The 16,986-nt window shown below is 41.4% G+C and overlaps 2 protein-coding genes across 3 annotated transcripts in view; one reads left to right on the top strand and one right to left on the bottom strand.

The window, feature by feature from the left end:
- Corin (corin, serine peptidase) overlaps positions 1-6,402 on the top strand; it is a 211,671-nt gene extending 205,269 nt beyond the window's left edge. For both annotated transcript variants that reach the window (XM_052735099.1, XM_052735098.1), the window contains exons 20-22: positions 620-891; positions 3,047-3,180; positions 4,331-6,402. In XM_052735099.1, the coding sequence (XP_052591059.1) occupies positions 620-891; positions 3,047-3,180; positions 4,331-4,525 (601 nt within the window). In that variant the 3' untranslated portion in view covers positions 4,526-6,402. The remainder of the gene's footprint in view (positions 1-619; positions 892-3,046; positions 3,181-4,330) is intronic.
- A 685-nt stretch (positions 6,403-7,087) lies between these two features.
- Positions 7,088-16,986, bottom strand: part of Atp10d (ATPase phospholipid transporting 10D (putative)) — an 87,952-nt gene continuing 78,053 nt past the window's right edge. The window contains exons 20-23 of the mRNA XM_052735097.1: positions 15,215-15,295; positions 14,001-14,105; positions 10,159-10,346; positions 7,088-8,985 (exon numbers count right to left, since the gene is read on the bottom strand). Coding sequence (XP_052591057.1) covers positions 8,658-8,985; positions 10,159-10,346; positions 14,001-14,105; positions 15,215-15,295 — 702 coding nt within the window. The 3' untranslated portion in view covers positions 7,088-8,657. The remainder of the gene's footprint in view (positions 8,986-10,158; positions 10,347-14,000; positions 14,106-15,214; positions 15,296-16,986) is intronic.

The following is a 16,986-nucleotide window of genomic DNA, read 5'->3' as shown; positions in this document are numbered from 1 at the left end:
AATGCTCCCCTAAAATGGAACCTGAGACTGACCATTGGGGTTTGTAAGTGGCCATTTAAAACCCTGCCTTGGAAATTTGCAAATAGGTGCCGTGGAAACTTGACTCTTCCTGAGGTGTGTGTGCTTCCTTGGAAGGACCTCTTGGTCTTGGCTTTCCCTTCATTCTCTTTTTTTTTTCATCTTCCTCCCTTGCTCCCCTCTCTTTCTTTTAACTTGAAATTATCTTCCTTATGCCATGAAACAGGTAACTTGTCCTAAGACCAAACAAGTTCTATTTTCAAGAATTCCCTATTCAAGAAGGCTGAGTGCTTGCTACCCAAATTGCAATGATACATGGGAGATTAGTGCAGTCCCGCACGAAGATGACATGCAAATTTGTGGAGCATTCCATATTTATAAAAATAATTAAACAGTTAAAGAAATAACAAAAGAAGTCTGAGCTTTGCTGCCTTCTATAATCACACTCAGTTATTCATTAGTTGGCCCCTTGTGTGACCATTTCTTATGTAAATGTATTAGGAGATAGGCTTGGGAATAGCTATTGTTTATATACAAAACTTATTTTTAAAAACGTGCAATCAAAGCAGGTAGAATTGAAGGTGTTCTTGAATTGTTTTAGGAGAGAGGATGCTGATATTTGGAAAGTGGTATTTGGCATAAACAACCTGGACCATCCGTCAGTCTTCATGCAGACCCGCTTTGTGAAGAGCATCCTGCTACATCCCCGTTATAGTCGGGCGGTGGTGGACTATGACATCAGCGTAGTGGAGCTGAGCGATGACATCAATGAGACAAGCTACGTCAGACCTGTCTGCTTACCCAGCCCGGAGGAGTTTCTAGAACCGGATACGTACTGCTACATCACAGGCTGGGGCCACATGGGCAACAAAAGTAAGCCAGGGTCATCAGCGATGTTTGGCTTTTCAGCTCCTGACGGGAAAGTGCCAGGCTTCCTTCTAGGCTTTGGCTCCCATTTCCCTGGTAAATCACAGCCACACAGGGTAACTACTTTGGCTGTGTCATGTTCTCCCCTCTAAGCCAATTGTAAAAATGAGCAATCCATCATGACACATAAAACTGCCCACCGGAGATGCAAACCTAAGCCCCCTTCCCCACAGCTCTGACTCATTCTCCAGGGAGCTACCACCAATGTTTTGGATCTTCCCTGCAAGATGAGGCCTGCCAGACATCCCTGCTAGACAGAGCAATGGTTTGGGCTATCTCTTGGCAGAATTTCTCAGAGACTGTGTGGAATAATTAGGTAATTCCCTTTCTGCAGTCTAGCTACACGATCACATTTTCAATTCCGTAATTGATTTATTCTTATCTACGTATACAGTACATCCTTCTACAAAGAAATGTGATACATATCTTACTATTTAAATTGCTTAAATTTAGCTTTATAAAAAATGCTTTGGACACAAAACACATAGAAATGAGTTTTGTTAACCACTTACTCTCAACCTCCCTAAAGGACATTTGCATGTAGTTTGACCTATTTAAAGTTTAGAATAAGAACAGAATCAACAAAATAGTTGCATCAGCTGCAGGAGCAGGTCATGCTTCTCAGACTGGTGGTGGATAGTGGCCTCCTAGCATCTTGCTATTAACCATAGAAACACCAATTTAAAGGAACTTGTTTTCTCCTTGAAATTTAGTCAGGTATTTTTTGAGCTGTTTCTTTTCTGTAAGGCTAAAAAAATAATAATAATAATGGGAAGGAAATGCTTATAGACATCAGTGGCTCTTTCAAGAAGATCTTCCTGTAAGAATTTTGAAGGCAGTATCACCTTACAATGCCACCATTCCTATACATGTTGCTTTTTAAAAACCATAGTAGCATTGTAATGAAATGAGCAGAATATACTTCATAGTGTCTCTATCAGTATTCTTCACAAAATATTTATATAAACTTACAGTAATAGGATACTGTAGAACTTAAACAGCAGTTAGGGGAGAGGATGAAGAGCAGGCAATGGAATTCATTCAGGAAGATCCCACTGACCTTAGCCATTCTAAGAGACCTAGTCTCTTTCATGGAAGGAATGAGATAACCCTGTAACACAGGATTGTAACACAGAGGAAAAGCATTGTGGTCCAGAAGATGCTGATGGTATGAGCCTCGCCTACCCTCATGTGCAGTGCATGTTGGCCTCTGTCTCATCATCATCATTATCATTCTGATGACTTGCTAAACTTGTACATCACATTTATTTTTCCCCAAATGATGAGTATTATTAGCACTACTTCCCCATGGCTGCTTCAAAGAATAATCTGTATGATGTTTAGGATGTCCAAATAAGATTTATGAGGTTTTGCTTGAAGACAGCAGCTATTATTCTTGAAAACCTTTAAGCAAGACAGGAATCATATATTTTATCTGTTGTAAGCAAGAAATGATATCATCCCTTTCAAATCTTTCTGTCATAGCCTCTAGGATTAAAGATTCAACACCAGAACAATGGCCACAGGAACACATGTGAGGAGAGCCTCTCCCTGTGAGGGTCAGGAGGTTTTCTCTGATCCTAGAGAGCAAGACAGATATGCTGAGCCAAAAAATCTGCCTTGTTTCCCCCTTTTCATTGTTAAAGCTGATGCTTTTCCATAGCACATGACAAGGGTCAGGGGGGAAACAAAATCATTTCAACACTTCTGCTATACCAGAAAAATAAGGAGTTTTACCAGATGACTGCTATCAAATGTTCTCAATAAAAAATTGGGGTTTCCAATTTCAAGTCTCCTCCTTGAAAAAAATTTTTTTTTTTCCGAGACAAGTTTTCTCTGTGTAGCCCTGGCTATCCTGAAACTCACTCTGTAGACCAGGCTGACCTCAAACTCACAGAGATCCACCTGCCTCTGCCTCCCGAGTGCTGGGATTAAAGTTGTGCACCCGGAAAGTTTTTGAGATGATACTTAAGGGAAAGATATGGTTCTCTAGGTATATGAAAATATTCCCGTACTGTTGTTCATTTTGTATTTTGCTGGCCATACCTTTGAGTTACTTTTATGCACTTGTGCATTTCTGGTTTCTTCTTCTTGAATGCAGTGCCCTTTAAGCTGCAGGAGGGAGAGGTCCGCATCATTCCTCTGGAGCGCTGCCAGTCCTATTTTGACATGAAGACCATCACCAGTCGGATGATATGTGCCGGCTACGAGTCTGGCACTGTGGACTCATGCATGGTAAGCTGCCTTCTGACTGTGCAAGCCATTGGAGGCTTCCATGACCTTGGTGAGCTTGCATAGCTCATTATAAGTCATGTGTGACCCCTTAGGAATATCTGTGAAAATGGCTCACCGCCAGGAGGACAGTTGTATCAGTCCATCTCCTTTGATCGCTTTGGTGGCTAGGACAAGACTAATTATGAGGGGCAAGTGGAAACCACAGGTTTAAATCCACTGTCATAAGCAGCAGGGGAACACCTGGAGAGTACAGCAATGTGTCATTGCCAGGTATAACCATGAAGACATTAGGATATACAAGGCCACCACCACCCTGCCCCCAGTTCCCATAGTGTGTGAAAGGAATTGTCTCTAATGTGACAACCCTGACATTACTTGAGATCTTGTGGCCCTCATTTGATTACCAGACATTTGTCAAATGTCACTGCCTCCATCCTTAGACAGGGTGTATGGCCATAGCAATCTGCAAAGTGTGCCTCTTAGCAGTGTCGGGAAGTGTTTCTCTGTTTTAACATTCGTCAGCTATTGTGCTGAACTGTCTCTGGGTTTCAAATGGGTAGGTACACAGAGTAGCTGGCAGGGGAGGTGCAGGTACCGGGTGTTCTGCACAGCTGTTCTGTTGCTTCAGAGTGATCAGAGTGCTCCTCAGACTTCAGAATGAAACAGAGCTATGCCTGTCATTAGCCCTGCATAATTAAATGACATTTGTGATGGTTCAGTAGAACATCTTGTACAAGTGATTAGTAGGGGGCGGTGTTTTGATTTGCCACTTGGGATAATTTCTACTTTTATAAGATCAATCCAATTTAAAGAATAAAGTTGTTTGAGATAATTCGTTTTGATACATCAAAATTTTTTTATGACATTTTGCTATTTGCAGGAAGCAACTATGAGTTTCCAGACCTTCTGATGTGAACAAAAATCTCTTTACTAACTACATCTATCCCTTTAAAGCTCAGAATCCATCATGTTTATTGGGAAGTCCTGTTTATACAGTAGAAAGCAGACACCTTCCCAGGCTTATGCTAGAAAACTGTTGAAATTTTCCAACTCAGTTAAGCTGGTTTGGGTTTATTGTACCCTTAGGATGATAGACCTGCCATTAGACCTCTGAAATCCCACGACTAACAGCAGTTGCTATTTCTTGCAGGGAGACAGTGGTGGGCCTCTGGTTTGTGAGCGACCTGGAGGACAATGGACATTATTTGGCTTAACTTCCTGGGGCTCTGTCTGCTTTTCCAAAGTTCTGGGGCCTGGAGTGTACAGCAATGTGTCTTACTTTGTTGAATGGATCGAAAGACAGATATATATCCAGACCTTTCTCCAAAAGGAACTCCAAGGATGATCAGAGACTTTGCCAGAAACCCACACAAGAATGGCCCTCTTGACTGCGAAGAGTGTCCCACCAAGTGCTGTACGGATGGGCTTTTCATGGGCAGGGTGCCCAACATGCACTGCAAGACCTCTTGTTTGCCTCAGATCCATTTTACTCAGCTTTTGATTTTTTTTCAACTTTATCATTCATTACGTTCATGACTTCTTTTAAGAGCACAGACCAAAGTAGGTTTTGTTTATTTTTCCTTAGGCTAGCCTTGAATGTAGTGTGGAATTAGCAACCCCATAGAGACAACATTTGGAGCTCTATGGTAACAAGTTATAGGAAGTTCCTTTTCATACTGTCACACCAAACACACAGGGACACTGATGGGTCTCCTCCAGGCTCGGTTCAAACACTGTGGCATAGGGGACACATTTCAGAACTGATCCTGGAAACTGGCTTTCAATTCATAAAAAGCCAAGATAATGTACATGCTTATATTCTTTACCAGACTCTTCTAAATAGTTTGGGGGAAACTATGAAAGGCAGAGAAAAGACCAACCGTATTGATCTAGACAGTTGAAGTTGCAACACATACAGAATGTAAAATTCTCTGGCCATCAAAAATAACACTCAGAAGTATAATTCTATCCTTTTTGCATTCAAATTAAGATGGTAATTCCATAGAAAATCTCCACAGGACTTTCCCCATTACTGGGGATTTTTAGTCTATGTCAGTTATATGACGGAGATTTCAAAAACTAGGTCATTCTTGGCGAAATATATTGTTTGCCTATATGAAAATGAATGAGAAACTTCTCCACTTTGGAGACAAGCAATTAAAAAGAAGAAAATCAAAGGTATCCCACCCCCAATTAAATCTGAAAATTAGTCTTCCTGTGTTCACCCAAACCAGAAATGTCACAGAAATCTATTTCAAAGTGGAGCAAAATGTTGCATGGAGCAAAACATTTTGCAATTTCCCCCAATGATGTCTAACATCTGGTATTGCCATTTTGCCTCATTGATAATTAAAACAAAAATTGAAAGATGTTTTTAAGCACTGGGCCACTTTACGCAAATCAATTTCCGAAGCAATTAGTGGTTATAAGTATTTTTTTCCACTAAAAAGCTTCCAAACACAAAACTTAATACATACCTAATTTTATTAGCCAGACATCAACTATGTAACATCCAAATGCCTTTTTGAACAAGTAGGATGTACTATTAACCTTCACCAGCAACCAGCCTGCCTCAGCATTCCAAACAGGGACTACCTGCAGTTTTATATGTGTATTGTGTATGCTTTTTCTATGTGTCAATACAGTTCAAATCCAACAAGTTGTTTCAACCCTTATTTTTCATGTTATTCACCTCTTGTCCTGGAACTTGTTAGAAAGAGCACCTGTACTGGGTTCACAACGGCATGAAGGTTTAAGACCATTGGTCTGTTTTGTTACAATTGTTGGCACATAATTAATGAAGCAATTTTTTTAGCCTTGATGAACTTATATTCAGTAAAATGGACATGTTGGGGTTATTTTCAATAATTATGAATACAAATAAAATGATAATTTTTTCTTCTTGAGGAATATGGATGGAATATAGATACCACCTTCCAGGAAAGTGGTTGGTTATCTCTCTTATAGCACAGTGGCACCCAGTTTCTTGTCAGCCAAAATTTACATGTTATATATATATCTCACTCTCACAGGAACCTGATCTTTCAGAGTAGTAACAACTTCATCTTTAGTCTTATGAGTTGCTAATCGTATTAATTGTTCCTGGAGTACTCCAAAACATCAGCCTTGCTAAGAGAACATGAGTCTACAATGCCTGCGTGCATTTTTGCAAGTTTTCCTACTCTTTAGAAAACTTTTATAATAAAATTATACCCCAAACCATTTATTATTCATTTTCTTGGATTCCTCAAAATTTGGTGAAATAATCTAATTATGAAAACACACCACACCACACTAGCTTTGCTAATTTTGCATAACATTGTTATTCTCTTGTAAATTTGACCTTTAAAAAGCTTTACAAAGATCTGAATCTCCTTAGCCTAGGGGTCAGGTGTTTTTTTTTTTTTTAGAAGTTTTCAAATTAAAAAAAAATAAAGTTAATCAACACGTAATTAAATGCAGCAATACTTTTGTAGCAAGATACACAAATGATTCCATCAAGTACATGAGTAGCTTCAGATTTTTCTAACACATTGAGTTTGCACCTAATTTATGAACAAAATTGTGAGGGTTCAATGCTTTCATATATTCTTATGGACAGATAATTCGCATCTTGGAAACGACCTTCTTCCACTCCTTTTTGGTATATCCCTTTAACGTTTAGATGAAAGCCTTTTATATGCATAGGAGCATGTCTTCAACGTTTATTTCAGGAATGGCGACCTCAAAGGAAGGAACTCCAGTTGCTATAGAGACGATGAATGAATGATATGATTTTTTTTCCCCATAAACAAAGAGGTCCAAACAGCATCCTGGCAAAGACATGCCTTAGAGTTCTCCTTCTCAGTCCTGACACCAATTATACCCACATTCAGGGAGGAGGCACGGGAGTGATGACAGCTTTCAATGAATATTATTTATTAAATAATTTATTTTAAAAAAATCTTAGGGAAGCAGAAGGCCACTTCCTTTAGCCACATGATATTGTCATACTTCCAAAAATGAGTCTATATAAAAAGACATTTAACAATAACAGGGAGGTACAGAAAGTGACCAGGACAGTACAAGCAGGCAACGGTTAGGCCCTGAGAATAACAGTTGATAAGACTTTGCTGTAGACACTGACTCAGCACAGAGAGTCATGAAGGCAGTTCCACATGACGGGTAGGTGACAGCTTTCAGGTGAATACAGAAGTTTTGAAAGACTTCAGCGAGACTACATGACCTCACAGTAGCCAACTGACTCACCTGGGGTAAACTAGCTCCTAGGCACTAAATGAAGCCAGCGTCCACGATGTGTCACAGCAGGAAACTTGCTACAGACATTTCTACCCTTAAATACGTTAACTTTTTCTAAGAGCTTGGGAGTCCCACTGAGCATAACCTGTATCAGCCTCAACCCAGATCTCACTCTGTAGAGGCAACAAATGCAGACAGGCAGTTGAGCACTGTTACGACTACGAACTCTCAAATGCTCTCTGGAGGACTGTTTTGAAGATGATGGTCTCACGGTGGTGGGGGTATCCTCAGTTTTGGAACTCGGGGGGGGGGGGGGGGTTGCTCACAGTCTCTAGGCTCAGCTGATTGTGTTTCATGACCTAGTTGTCTCTATCCGGATTGACAACACCTGCATGTGGGGAGCTCATGTGTCATCTCATCACAGTAGACAGAGCAGAAGGCAGCCTGGTTCTGTTGGACACACTAGCCCTCTTCTTTTCCTTTCCTACAAAGGCTCTACTTCAGCACAGTGCTGAAACAGGGGGATGCTAACCACCTGCAGTCAGGGACCAAAGGCTTCTTCTCACGGGAAACAAAAGGTTCTTGGGGATTTGTCTTTAAATTAATGAGTTTTCCTAATAAAGCAGGTTTTTTTGTTTGTTTGGTTTTGGTTTTGGTTTTTTGAGACAGGGTTTCTCTGTTTAACAGCCTTGGCAGTCCTGGAATTCGATTGGTAGACCAGGTTGGCCTTGAACTCAGAGATCTACCTGCCTCTCCCTCCCAAGTGCTGAGATTAAAGGTGTGAGCCATTGTCTGGCTATAATGAACCAGTTTTAAAGTACTTTTTTTTCTCTTAAAGAAAATTCAGGTTATATCTCACTTAAAGCATTTTCCAAATGCATGAGACTTACCTATAAAATAAGTATATTTCAAATGATAATTATCCTTTGATAATGTTTGCATTTATAAGACAATTAAAATTCCTTTACAAAATCTAAAAAGTCTCATAAAACAACATATGATCCTGAATTAAATATTCCACTTCCCTGAACTCTGCTGAGGTCAAACACTATCCCTTGTTCACAAATGTGCACACAGGTATACAATTGCGGACATGGTGTTGGTTTTTCCATGCCTAGCAAAATGCTGATATCCCTTGTACAGAAACGCAAGTGATCCTCACTTTTGAGAGACACCTCTTCTGAATCCTTCCAAATTGGAAAGATTTCCTGCAAGGCTAAGCAGGGTATCCTGTGCTTTTAACATGCTAAAGGTTCAGGCATCTTCGAGGCTCCCAGTTCAGAGCAGCCGAGGTCTAGCACAGTCTCACATGTAGGTAAGTTTTCTTGCTCAACCGCACACGCTGTTGTTGACTTCATTGCAAGGGCAGCAGAGGGGCCAGTCATAGGTCCTCCTGACTCGGCAGCTGATTGGCGGGCATACGGAGATGCCACCTGATTGATCTTTGCAGTCCCTCTCCACTTCTTGAGAGCTTCTGCTCTCTTCTCTGGAGCTAGTCTGTCAAAGTACTTGGCTCTCAGAATTGGAGATGGAAACACGGATCCCTGAAGAACTCGATATAGAAACCTAGGTTACAAAGACCACCACAAAGTTAAGTTCACTTCCAATGCATCATGGGAATCATTGGAAATATTAACCAGCTTAAAAAAAAAAAAGTAAAAGAGTCTGGGAGGCACTTGGCTTCTGAGAAAGAGGAAGGTAAGTAAGCTATAAAATGAAGATTAAAATAATATTAAACCTGGTGTGTGTAGGGGGTGAGCCTGTATAATTCCAACACTTGGAAGGTTAAATTAGAGGGATAGCCATGAGTTCAAAGCTAGCTTAAGCTTGACAGTGAGTTCCAAGTCAGCTTGGGCTGCTATGCAAGACCATGACTTTAAAATTCAACAATTAAAAATATTTAATAAATTAATATTTGTAAGGCACTCAGCAAACAATAAGTACTCTTTCTGCTTGCCAAATAAGCATAAAGCACCCCCTCTTCTATTGTTACAATGACAGTAAATTTCAACATGAGTTTTGTAGGGGGAAGCATTTGAAGCAGAGAAGATTCTTCTGCATAAGTGAAGATGGCGCCTGTTAGCAGATCCATAACCCTTGCCCACCGGAAGTTTCTTTTGGCATGAGATAGATGATATGCACTCTAACAACATAACAGGAGAGCCTTTAGGAAGTGAGAAGGCTACGTGGGGTTTGCTCCTCTAACAATATAACAGGAGAGCCTTTAGGAAGTGAGAAGGCTATGTGGGGTTTGCTCCTCCGCCTTTGCCATATGTGGATGAAGCTTTAAGGTTTCATCCTCGAATGAGAATCACCAAACCTGCTGGTTCCTTGACATGGGATTTCCCAATCTCCAGAGCTCTGAATTAGTACATTTCTGTTTGTGAGTTACCTAGTTTGGGTATTCTATGGTAGCTGCAAAACACAGACCAAGGCCAGGGCTCAGGGGACAGAAGAGAGAATGATAGGGCATGGTAGGTCCTTGGATAAGCAAGCCCATGAGGCCAAGTTTCTTTCTTCCTGTGAACTGTCAATCAGATTGGACTTCTCCATGACAGAGAAATAGATGTCTTCACTTGCTTAATCTAGTTCTGTTCTACGGGACAATTGAAACCAATATTTTAGCTAGCATGTAGGGTGGCTTCCTCACTACTGAGCAGAGCGGTCTGCCATTCATTCTTAGGATGAAGTCTGTGATTCCATGTACTTACTCTCTTGAGGAGAAAACAAATTACATACCTGGGCAGAAGAGCTATGCAGGTTGTAAGAACACAGACTAAGTAGAACACTGGATCCAGCATGTGCTTCTGCATGATCCAGTAGGGGTTGGAGGGTGGGTTGCAAGTCACACACAAGGCTCCAAAAGCCAAGGCAAAGAAAAAGTACGACAAGATGCTCCCAACCATGACCAGCATGTGGATCCATGTCTGTAAGACAAGATGGGCCAGAAAACGAATGCTCACTGGTGGCGCACTGCAACCTGGGCAAACCTGCTCCATTAAAGAAACAGAACAATAAGCACCGTGTGGCCCATTTTACAGACCTTACCACACAAAACACAAGATACCAAGGGCATAAGGGAAGAGCGTCATTCATGAGTGGCTCATGCCACTGTTTGAATTCTACAAAATTAAATCAAAAGCCAATGGGCGATTCTGTTGACTGGTTCAGTTTGCACTGTCCATGTACCAGGAGGTGTTTGGATTTCCTTTTCCATTTTCTATATAGTCACTTGTTGATTTGATTATGAAATCATCTTTATTCAGTAATCTTCAAAATTTAGCCATTCACATACCGAGTAGCTACTACATTTGCTTACCATCCTCTTAATCGCCCTTACTCGGCATTCAAGTGGCTTGCAGCTCTCTACTCCCTTTCAAGGAAACAAAGTTCAATGAATGGGAGGGATGCTTAGACCTCTTAGGGTAGAAGCTTGTAAGAGTTGCTGGGCCTTCTTCCATGTTACTTGGTGCAGCATGCATCATGGCCAGCAGGGTACATGCTATTGCTGCCATGGACTTGGGCTTTCCTTCTATGGGAAACACCCTCTTTATAAATCTCTTTTCTAGGACCGCAATTTCCAAATAAGGTCCAATTCACTCTTACTTCATTTCCAATTATGCAAAATATTTCCCCACAGTAGACATCTTCACAGGAATCACAAAGATTGCTCAGATTTGATAAAATGTAGAAGCTGCTGAGAAAATGTTGCTAACTCCTTGATTAAAAATGGCACGCCCCAGAACAATGGGTCCTTCCTACCCTCCCTCCCTCTCTCCCTCTCTCTCTCCTCCCTCCCTCTGTCTCTCCTTCCTTCTTTCCTTTCATGTTTTTCTTCTCAAATGCTCTCCCTTCTATTTAAGCACTAGTCTAGTTTTTTCCCCCTTTTATTATGTGATTTTGCAAGTGAGATGGTGACATCACAGCCCGTGGTTGTAATGGAGTTGGCACAAGGAAGTGAATGCAGAGAACACTGGGTAAAACTGCCCAGGAGCCAGGCGGGAGGCAGAGGCAGGTGGATCTCTGTGAGTTCGAGGCCAGTCTGGTCTACAGAGTAAGATCCAGGAAAAGGCGCAAAGCTACACAGAGAAATCCTGTCTCAAAAAACCAAAAAAAACACAAAAAAACAAAAAAACAAAAAACAAAAACAACAACAAAAAAAAACAACTGCCCAGGAACTGGGAGGTGACCACAACACAGTGAGCAATGTGAAGGACACATGTTTCAGGCATTCAAAGAGGCTGACTTTTTTTTTTTTTTTAAATATTTATTTATTTATTATGTATACAGCATATATGACTGTAAGCCAGAAGAGGGCACCAGATCTCATTACAGGTGGTTGTGAGCCACCATATGGTTGCTGGGAATTGAACTCAGGACCTCTGGGAAAGCAGTCAGTGCTCTTAACCTCTGAGCCATCTCTCCAGCCCGAGGCTGACTTTCTTAAAAAGGGACTGCAGCCGGGCGGTGGTGGTGCACGCCTTTAATCCCAGCACTCGGGAGGCAGAGCCAGGCGGATCTCTGTGAGTTCAAGGCCAGCCTGGACTACCAAGTGAGTTCCAGGAAAGGCGCAAAGCTACACAGAGAAACCCTGTCTCGAAAAACCAAAAAAAAAAAAAAAAAAAAAAAAAGGGACTGCAAAGTCCCTGAGCTCTGGAGCACATGCCCTGGAGGACAGACACTTCTGTGAGCTGCACTTCTATGGGGACACTACAGCATGTTTAGCTTTGATTCTACCTCTTGGAGAGAACACGCCACACCGAGCATAGCGTTGGCAACATATTCCTCCCATGCTAACGCCTGTCACTGAAGCCAGGGAGACAGGATCTCATCCCCAGCAGCTAGGACTGTAGCAGTGGGGCAAGAGCAGGAGAAAATGCCTGCCGCCGGTCCAGACCGCTGTGTATCCTGACAAGCACGTCCGTTAGTTAGTTCCTGCTCTCTGGCCCTCCGCTGACTCCTTGGGATTTTGTTTGTGGGACCATGGTTCCCCAATATAATTTTCAGAACATTTCTATTTGCTTAGGTTCTCCAGAATGGACTGTTGTTTCTTTCCTCAGTGAACCCCAACTGTATGCATCATGTGTCAGTTCCCCTGGATCATACAAACCACAGAGGCTGTGGCATGTCTTTGGGTAGAACCAAAAGTATCGCTAACAACTGTGTAAAAGTTCAACAGTTGCTCAAAGGAAAGCCAGCATAGTTTTTGAATTTCCTTTAGCTAATCTGGTCTTTGCATATATTAACATTTTAATCACATCTGGGGCTTAGAAGATTTGGTTATAGGTCATTATGCATAAGTAAAGCAAGTTATGACAAAAATAGATATTTGGTCCCACTTTATGACTTGTTATAAATAATTTGATAATATGGCATTGTATGTTTTGAATCACAACTTCATCCAGTGACTTCCTGTTTGAAATCCATTTACTTACCCTGATGATAAGGATACTGAAGTGGTCAGATGTCTACCTACTCACTGACGTGGGTTTTTTGACTACTTATTCTGAGCCAGTCTTATCTGTCACAGCGGTTTACATGGTGAACAAAACAGGCACGAACCCTGAACTCACACAGATTATAGTTTGGTGCAGAAGATAAACATGAACCAGATAATCCCATAATTAAATGAATAACTATAAATTATTTTTAAGCTTACAGACCAAAGCAAGAGAATAAAATGAGGTACCAGGTGATACAGGGAAGGTTCTAGAGGAAAACAGTGCTTCCTAAGGTACACAATGATTTAAAGTAATATTTTGAAGTTAGTAAAAATTCATGAACACAAGGGAAAACTAAGTATCTCCACTGACAGATAACAGGAAGTAGCGAGGTTCTCATGTGATAATGAGCTCAACGCATCTGAGAAGCTGAAAGAGGGAAAATGTGGTGCCAGCCCTTGAGGAAGGAAATGAAGTCGGGCAGAGGTTAAGAGTCTCACTGTGCCGGGCAGTGGTGGCACACGCCTTTAATCCCAGCACTCGGGAGGCAGAGCCAGGTGGATCTCTGTGAGTTCAAGGCCAGAGCTACAAAGCAAGATCCAGGACAGGCACCAAAACTACACAGAGAAACCCTGTCTCAAGAAACCAAAAAAAAAAAAAAAAAGTCTCACTGTGTGAGGTCTGATGAGCTTTATTAGGGTTTTCAAATTCATCCTAAGCATAATAAGAAAATATAAAGGATCTTTGCCCAAAGAAACAAAAAATATTTTGTATGATCACAGGTTATAAAGTCCTCATTTACTAAAGTTAACAGAGTGAGGTTATGGCACAGAATGTCGTGGACTTTAGGGCAAAGCCATTAGCTTGGTCTAAAACCTACTGAGCACAGCTGGTGTTTTCCTATCCATGGACCCACACCTCTATGAAGTACCCACCGGCGACAGAAACAAAGCCACACACAGGCACTTTTCACTTTCCCTGGACTCGGCATCATGGCACCCAGTGACCCTCAACTTTTTGCTGAGTGACCCTTTCTCTATAGTGCCATTACAGTTATCAGCACTGAGCTTACAGCCGCAGAGGGCTTGGCGGGTCCACGACCAACAGAAGACACACCCCAGGCAGAGGGAAATCACTCACCAAACTCTTGCTTTCGATCACTAGATGGAGGAGAATGATGAACAGAGCTGCTGTGTTCAGGGGATTCCCAAATGTAAAGATGTCAATGTCAGAGCCCTGGTAGGTCTACAAGAAGAGAACAATAGGCACTGAGTATGAGGAATGGCACACACTTGGTGGTGTAACACCATTTTATCTATAGCTCAAATGTGGCTTGAATACTCTCTATAATAATTCAATTAACTAACCGGTCACTTAGGAAAAATGAACAGTCTCAGGAAAGAGACTGACTCTCCCAGATAGGCTATCTATCTACGTTTTGAACTTGTAGATGGAATTCTCTTCATCCTGAATCATCATTGATCTCTTTTGTTCATAGTTCAGCTCCTAAAGACACACAAACACATCAAATCCGTTCCATGTAAGAAATCACTGCAGCAGCAGTTGTGACTCTCCTAAGCTTACACTTGTAGGTAAATATCCCCTCCCTCTCACCTACGCATTGTGAAGTCCTTGAGAATTGCCAGTTCTCAATTCTCTGTTCTCTCAGTCTCCTTTTCTGAATGCACGTCCAGTTGCTGTGTATAAATTCCTCTGGCAGAGCAATATAGCGAGAATACTCAAGGGAGCTAATTCAAGTAATTTCATTTGAACATGGTGCAGAAACTGCCAGCCTAGTGAGTATCATCGTTTTTACCCTCAATGCTGTCAACATACTCTGTGATCACACACGTGTTTCTTTCTGGAACAAGATGCAGACAGCTGCGTGGCTCTAACATGCTTGGCGCCAGCTAAACTTTTAAAATGAATGAACTTTTATTCATTCTTTGCTTAGTTCATTTCTTCTTAACTCATCTGTAAAATGTGGTTTTTATTAAGTTCTGAAGATATGTCTTACAGGTACTTAAATTTGATACTCTGAGTCTTAGCCTGATAGAATTAGCCTAATACTCACTAATAGAAGCTCTTCTATTTCTGAGATTGCTCGAGGATTTTTGGCTAATGTATTTATATGGCCAGAACTTAAATTTTATTTAAGCCACTGACAAAAAATTAACGGATAGTTTAGAGTTAATAAGAGACCCGAGAGAAATCAACTAGGTACTTAATTGACTCCATCACGTAACATATTGTGAGGGGTTATACATCAGTCAGCTGACAGCCGACTGGAAGCAAAGTACGCAGAAGCACCATCGAGCCATTAAGGGCAAACACAGGGGCAAACGAAGACTTACAAAGTAAGGCACGAAGAAGCAGACCAGACTTTGATAGAAGGCATCCAACAAGGTGATCCAGAAGGTGAGGGGTAAGTATGCCTGGAAATGAAACACAGATTGGAGAGAGAGAGAGAGAGAGAGAGAGAGAGAGAGAGAGAGAGAGAGAGAGAGAGAGAGCAAAATTAACAAGGGTCAGAGCAAAATAACCATCCTCTGGTCCCTCGTTCTCTATTTCATAATGCCTGGTAGAAGAATGCAGGCCGTGAGCTAAGACAAGTTCACTGTCGGATGTGGCGGGAGAAGTAACAAACCAAAGGAACTTCTATTCCACGTACTTGATCCATTTTTTTTTTTTAAAATCTAACTTTATTTTTAGCTTTTTGAGAGTCTTCCACACTGATTTCCAGAGTGGCTGGAGCAGTTTGCAATCCCATAAATCGTGGCTGCAGCTTCCTTTTTTTTCCTCTCCAGCACTGGTTGTCAGCTTTTTTTTTTTTTTGCTCTTAGCCATTCTGACTTGGGTAAGATACATAAATGCATACATGTGTGCATACATATACATACATATATATGTATATATGTAACGATAACAACTAAAGGAAAAGAGGTCATGATTTTGTGAGGAGAGGGAGTGGGAATGGGAGAAGTTGGAAGGAGGAGAAGGAAGGGGAAAAATGTAATTATGTTTTAATTAAAAAATACAATCTATTTTATCATGGATCAACATGTGTGTACTCTTGCATGTGTGTGTTGTATGTATATGTGGGCACAAGCATGAGCATGTGCTCATGTGCATTTGTGTGCCTGCACACATATATTGTGTTTGTGTGTGTACGTGTGTGTGTTTGTGTGCATGAGTGTGTGTGCACAGTGTGAGTGTTTGTGTGTGTGTGTGTGCTGCTTCTGCTTGGGACTGACTGAGCTATGGGCTACACATGTAAAACATGTACTCTGCCACTGAGCTACGCCCCTAAGTCCTTCTGGATTTAGTAAATACCTGAAGCAGGGCTAGTTAGTTGTAGTAACTCTTCACGTCTATTGATCAGAAAGCACTATTCAAATACCGATCCAAATCCATCACTTTTCTTTGCTTACACTATTCCTCCCCTCCCCCCTTACCATCAGATCTATCTATGAATGACTGGATAGCCACCTTAATTGCCTGCTACGCTTTCCTCTGTAACCCTCAACCAATCTTCCCATGTGTTACAATGTGAATATAAAATCTCCTCCAATCATCTCATGTCTTTCAAACTTGACCCCAGTTGCTGGTCCTGTTTCGAGAAGTTTTGGAATCTAAGAGCGAGACCTGGCTGGCAGAGGTAGGCCAGCTCAGCTCTTCTTCTGCCTGCCCAAGTGCTGAGACTTGACTCTCTCTGTACATCTGTAGCCCACCCTCATTGCTCCTCCATCCCGTCCCTTATGACATGACCAGTTACAAACAAACGTTAGGTAAAGTAAATCCTTCCTCATTAATAGGCTCTGTCAGGTATTTGGTTATAATAACGAAAAAAAATGAAAGAAAAAAAAAGAGCTACAGAACTAGCAGAAGGTTCTTGGGACAAGAACTAAAATCGTCAGGGAAATGCAGATTAAAACCAATTTATGATTCTATTTCACATTAGTCAGAATGGCCATGATCAGGAACACAAGCAACAGCAGAGGGCAGCGTGGATATGGGGAGAGGGGCATTCTTATACACTGCTGGTTGGACTGTAAATTAGTGCAGCCTTGTTGGAAATCAGGCTGGTTTTTCAAAAAACTAGAAATAGAACAAGTGTATGACCCAG

Source organism: Peromyscus californicus, unplaced genomic scaffold (assembly GCF_007827085.1).
Source record: "Peromyscus californicus insignis strain IS unplaced genomic scaffold, ASM782708v3 Scaffold_13__1_contigs__length_99412109, whole genome shotgun sequence".
In the NCBI taxonomy this organism is placed as follows: domain Eukaryota; kingdom Metazoa; phylum Chordata; class Mammalia; order Rodentia; family Cricetidae; genus Peromyscus; species Peromyscus californicus.
The sequence above is the reverse complement of the archived record's forward strand: the minus strand, read 5'-3'. Positions and strand labels throughout refer to the sequence as shown.